We start from the raw sequence: 1,737 nt of genomic DNA on the forward strand, positions 1-1,737 counted from the left end.
CATCTTTTACGTTTGGTGCTACACCATCTTAATGGGAAAACGTATGCAACTGTGGAAGGTGTTAAAGAGGACATCGACATGTTTTTTGCTTCAGAGCCAAGTGATTTCTTTAATCAGGGCATTAACAACCTGAATATAATATGGAAAAGCATCATCGACAAGAATGGAGACTATTTCATTTAATTAATGTTTTGTTTTGATATATAAGTTGTTTGGTTTTTTCATCTAAAAAAGCGACATTATATAGAATACATAAAGAACTTTTAAAACATATTTAACAGATTAAATTTTCAACTTTAACAAAGGTTTATATTGATGTTATGCATGAAAAGGATCACACAACACAATGGTCCATTTAATAAAAAACATATTAAAACTAAGAAACTGATTCTTTAGCACAGAAAAGCATACCACAAAGAAACACTTTAATATATATTGTTCTTTCACACTTGTTCACATGCATAAAAAAGAAAGGGTGTCGTCATGACAAATAGCGAAAGAAATATATATATATATATATATATACACACAAATGTACACTTACCCTCATAGACCATCTGAGGTATCATTCTCTCTCACTGCAACCCTAAGAGCAGAGTTCCCTGTATCGCTGTCATATTCTGGTTTGTAGTAGTTTGTACAGATCCTCGCTAGGTTTCTCTGCCTTCAGTTAGCCTGTACCACTGATATCTGATATATCTTTCTCATATATTGATGGTAGAGTGGCCCTTCACTTTAGCTGATCCTTCTCGTGGTTGTAGAGGGCCCAGGTTTCCATCTACTTTGTGCCCGTCTCTTCAGTATCGCTTGAGCCCCAAAATCTGCTCTGGCGTGAGCCTGTTCATAATTACCGTCTGTGGCTTGGATGGGAGGTCAACTCTGAGGTGTCTCTTGTGGTTTCTTGGCTGGTGGAGCCTCAGCAATTATGGTGGGGTACGATTTCCCTGGTCGACCACTCTTTTCAGTTCTTGAGGTGAAGGCTCCCTCTTTGATGCGAGACCCACTAGACGAGTTGTCTGGCTCGTCAGTGTTTTCGTTATTTGGTTCCTTCTGATGTCTTATGCCTTTGAAGCGTTTCTGTGGTCTGCCCTGCCTTTGAACGTTTGCAACTTAGACGTCTCTCAAGATGCATCTAGTTCTGGAAAGTTTTTTTTTTTGCTTCCGGGTATAATACTCCTGTAACAGTTGCAAACACACCTACCATTTCCTCTTTGATGTTGTGCAGCACTCCACGTTGGGATAACATAAGTCACTGGACCATTTGTCTCTTCGATTTTTACTTCTATACATGGCATTTCTTGTACTACCAGTCCCTACCGTTGAGCTGCCTGAAGGTTTGGGCCCTCCAACAATATTAATTGTTGGAATCAACAGTCTAGACTCCCTAGCGACACCAGAGCGTTCATTAACCATCGTGCGAAGTCTGGCTCAAGTAAAAACAATAACACCAGCCCACTCACTGAATTACCGAGCTTTTCTAAGTTGGATGAATCAGTCAGCAACTAGTTTACATCCAAGGACCCATTCACAGTGTGTTCGAAGCCAATATCCACAGTCTCTGCAGCGACTCCCCCTCCCCTCACTGTGAAGGAAGTCCTATGCGTTTTGAAAGAGTTGAGAAAAGTTTATGAAGAGTCCTTTTTTTTACTATATTCTCAGGTGAGGAAAACTTTGGAACCAACACTAGGATGCTGTCGAGATAAGGACAAAGTTCGGAGTTGAAAATAAGAGATTGAT

At 40.0% G+C, this 1,737-nt stretch overlaps 1 protein-coding gene across 1 annotated transcript in view; it reads right to left on the reverse strand.

Annotated features, from left to right (window-relative positions):
• The window catches only part of LOC106471419, a 20,497-nt gene extending 19,202 nt beyond the window's left edge, over window positions 1-1,295 (reverse strand). The window contains exon 1 of the mRNA XM_013932018.1: window positions 1,202-1,295. Within this exon, the coding sequence (XP_013787472.1) occupies window positions 1,202-1,295 (94 nt within the window). The remainder of the gene's footprint in view (window positions 1-1,201) is intronic.
• Window positions 1,296-1,737: the final 442 nt, after the last annotated feature.

This window comes from Limulus polyphemus, unplaced genomic scaffold (assembly GCF_000517525.1).
Source record: "Limulus polyphemus unplaced genomic scaffold, Limulus_polyphemus-2.1.2 Scaffold4609, whole genome shotgun sequence".
NCBI lineage: Eukaryota > Metazoa > Arthropoda > Merostomata > Xiphosura > Limulidae > Limulus > Limulus polyphemus.